The sequence below is a fragment of the Plasmodium cynomolgi genome, chromosome 7 (assembly GCF_000321355.1).
Source record: "Plasmodium cynomolgi strain B DNA, chromosome 7, whole genome shotgun sequence".
Taxonomy (NCBI): domain Eukaryota; phylum Apicomplexa; class Aconoidasida; order Haemosporida; family Plasmodiidae; genus Plasmodium; species Plasmodium cynomolgi.
The window spans coordinates 1,158,141-1,162,012 of NC_020400.1; the positions used below are offsets into that span (position 1 = coordinate 1,158,141).

The 3,872-nt window shown below is 50.7% G+C and overlaps 1 protein-coding gene across 1 annotated transcript; it reads left to right on the top strand.

Moving 5' to 3' along the window:
* Positions 1 to 1,604: 1,604 nt before the first annotated feature.
* Positions 1,605 to 3,386, top strand: PCYB_073620 (serine/threonine protein kinase; the record flags this gene model as incomplete). The annotated part of the gene is made up of 1 exon (XM_004221759.1): positions 1,605 to 3,386. A coding segment is annotated over exon 1 (1,758 nt), but the record flags the coding sequence as incomplete, so codon positions are not given.
* Between the last annotated feature and the right edge of the window lie 486 nt (positions 3,387 to 3,872).

The window sequence follows — 3,872 nt, forward strand, 5'->3', positions numbered from 1 at the left end:
TTTAGGATCTGCCACCCACGGGGCGCAGGTTGAAAAAGGCCCCGTTTCTTGGTTCATACAAAATCGGTGTCCTGTACTTTTTTTTCTCTCCTTTTAGGGGGCGCTTGCTGATAGATAATGTATAGCTGGTGTCTTTTTTTTTGACCCTCAGGGTGCATGTATGCCTTCTTCTGGAGACAGGGAAATGATCCCGGGGGGAAGGAGAGAGGGAGGAAGCGAAGACGCTAGGGTGGTGGTGGTGCTGCTGTTGGTACTGCCGCCGCTGGTGCTGTCGCTGCTGGTGCTGCCGCCGCTGGTGCTGTCGCTGCTGGTGCCGCTGCTGCTGGTGCTAATGTCGGGGCACGGGCTTGCCCCCCCGGGGAAAAAATTTAGGTCACAAAAAGGCGTACACATGCAGGTGCATTCACGGAAAGGGGTCTGATTTTCCCTGCTTCGTCTCTCATGCACTACCTCTTCCGGGGCTGCCTCTACGGGGTACTTCTCCCGGGGCGATCTTTCCCAGGGTTATCTCTCCCGGGGCTATCTCTTCGGGTGCCACACGTGTCGCTTTCCCACTCCCCTTCTACCGCTGCTTCCACCGCCGCTTCTACCTCGTTGCTGATCCCTCGCGGGGCTGTGCAGGTGGGGCCTCTGTAGAGGGGGCCCTCGCACCAAGGATCCACCTCCGCTTACTCTCCGCATTGCCTCGAACTCCGCGCGGCCGATTCGCCACGCTGGCGGCACGTAATTACGCGCAATTTTGTGTACTCGCGTCACGCTCACATCATATGAACCCTTCTACGCACGACGCGTAAAGAGGCGAGTGACTAAAGAGTGATGTGCTCATGATGCGTAAAAATGCATAGGTACTCGTGTATGTATGCATGCGTTTTTATTTTTTTTTTCTTCCTTCACTCCGCCCCATTTCGGCTTCTCGCATCGGCTTCTTACTCTGTACCTCCCAATTCGTACCTCCCACTCCGCCCCTCCCACTCCGTACTTCCCCCTGCGCGTGCACTAAGGCCCGTGGCCCAGTTGCAGCTGATCAAAACAGGTGGGTAGCCATATGCCCCCTTTTACGCCGTCGTGTAGGCACGCGCGTATTTACCCGCCAATGTATTTACCTAAATTTTCCCCATTTCCCCCCTCATACATTCCCTCTCATTTGAAGGGGTAACTCGGGTGATCCTCTGCATGCATCCTACTTTGCTTTCTTGTGCGGAGGGGGAAAAAAAAAAAGTGAGATCAAGCAAACGGGTGTGAATATTTATGGGCCTTTTTGTGCGCTCTTTTTAGGGGCCCTTTTTGTGTGCTCTTTTTAGGGGCTTTTTCTGCGTGCCTTTTTTAGGGGCTCTTTCTGCCTGCCCTTTTTAGGGGCTCCCTCTGCGTTCCCTTTTTAGGGGCTCCTTCTGCGTTCCCTTCTTAGGGACTCCTTCTGCCTGCCCTTTTTAGGGACTCCTCTTTCCTAGAACAGCCGCTACACTTGTGGTGGGTCTCCCTTCGGCTGTACCCGTGTGGATGATCAGGCACACTAAGTTGGGGACAATCCAAAGGGGCCACCTCGTCACACAGCAGCCTTTCCACGTGGCTTCCCTGTTCCCCCTGCTCCCCCTTCTCGAGCTGAGCGTGTCGATCAAGGCCCGCCCAGATGAGCATCTACCTGAAGAGAGGCACCTCCCGCCGACACCTCTCAGAGGTCCCCTTAGATTTCTTCAAAAGGGAAAATAAAAAAAACCAAAGAAGAAAAAATGCCTCCCTCAGTGATGCGCACGAGCAGGAGGGTAGAGCCACCACTATCAAAGGAAAAAAAAACAGTCTTCCTTTTTTTGCAAAATCGAATGGGGAAGTGATTCAAATGGGAGGGGAGAAGATGAGCGGGCGAGGATGTGCCCCCGCAAAGGGGATCACAAAAAAGGGAAAAAGAAAATTTAGGGGGAAGGGCCGAAAAAAGGCAGCCTCCGCGAATGCCTGTCTGGAGGGGAAAATATTTACCATTGCTAGTTACGACTTTGTGGAGGTCATTCGAAAGGCGCGGCGGGCTGAGGTGCGCCGTGAGGCCAGCTCCGATCTGACATCTGAGCTGACATCCGAGCGGACATCCGAGCTGACATCCGAGCGGACCTCCGAGCTTACCTCCGAGCTGACATGGGCAGATGCACTCACTGCCCCGGAGGTCAGCTGGAGGCACAAACTCCCCAGGAGCAGCCCCGGAGAGCGGGAAAAGTCCCTGTTGCTGCGCCAAATCGAAGGGGAAAAAATGCAGACGGAAAACCCCATTGAAAAAGGAACAAAGTGGGAGCTCACCATGTGCTGGAAGAAGCACAAGAAAATAAATATCGCATTCGTGGAGAGGCACAAAAGGAAAAATGGGAAAATCGTTTTGGCAAAAAAAGTGAAAAAAATATACGTGTCCCCAAAGGAAAGCACCTACAGTCCCCTCATGGATAAATACGTTCGCTACGAAGACGTGGTGAAGTTAGAAAGGCACCTCACTCGTCACTTGGCTCACAAAAATATCGTAGTTATGGAGAGTTGCTTTTGCGTTAAGGACGAAATTGTTAGTGTATATCCCTTCGGGGGGGTGTCCTTGATGAAGTGGAATAATCATGAGAAGCTCTTTCAGCTTCAGCTTCAGGGCATGGAGGGGGGGAGGAGGAGGAATCGTGGTGGGTCCTCCCAACGAGTAGTGGGCGGAATGGCTCTAGACATCCCGCGAGGCAAGCAACCCCTTGAAGCAGTACACGGAATGGCAAAAGCGAAAAAAAAAACAAAACACACGTATGTCTACCCAGAGTACCTACTCGCAGAAATCATACGGCAACTCCTAACGGTGTGTCACTACCTGGAGGAGCAACATATTTTCCACAGTGATATAAAACCATCAAATATTGTTGTAAAAAATGTAAAAAAAAAATATATGAACAAAATATATTTCTGCACAAGGGATAAAAAATGGTACCTTCAAAAAAGGGGAACAACTTTAAAAAAAAAAATTCTTGTCAAACTGATTGATTTTGAATATGCACAGAAAACATACCAAGGGAAAGTCAATGTAGGAGGCACAACGTCGTTATTTAAACCACTAGAGGATTTTCAAATGGGAAGAATTAATGCTTCGCCGAAGATTGTGTGGACTCTGGGTATAACTCTTTTTATTTTGTCCACTGGTACACACCCCTTTAGTCGAATTAACAACGACATGCACATTTGGTATCTGTTGCAGGACAAGGGGTTTGACGTGTGCAGGAGGTTCCGCAGGTACCCCTTCATGTCGAGCTCGCTCAAGGATCTGCTCGCGCGCATGCTACAGGTGGACTTTGCTCGCAGGGCGACCCTCCCCGAGTTGTTCCTCCACCCATTCGTCCTCTTCGGAGAGGCGGCCATGCGGAGTGATGATGCGGAGTGGTGATGCGGCGCGGTGATGCGGTGTGGCCATGAGGACAACGAGGTGAAGCGTCTATGAGGAGTGGCGATGCGAAGGGGCTAAGCGCCGATTAGGGGTGTAACACTGCCAAACTGCACTGCGCCCCAAGCGGGGGTGCGCCCTGGGAGAGGTTTCCCATATCCCCCCCCAAGCAAAGCAGCTTTGGAGAAATTATTCATGGCGACTTTTTTTTTTTTATTTTTGCTAACACTGCGTGCATATAGAATCTTAACCATCACAGCGTGCACTTATCGTGGGAAAAAAAAAAAAAAAAAACACGACAATTGTGCGAAATATAGCGGCGCGCTTTACTAACGCATCGACGAAAGGGTCATCATCATCAGCCGCACGATGACTCTCCCCCTACGACACACGCAATTAAAAAAAAAAAAAAATGTGGAGACTCTCCCCTATATTGTAGCATTTTCTTCCCAATGTATGAATAAGGGTAAAAATGGCGAGATTTTTT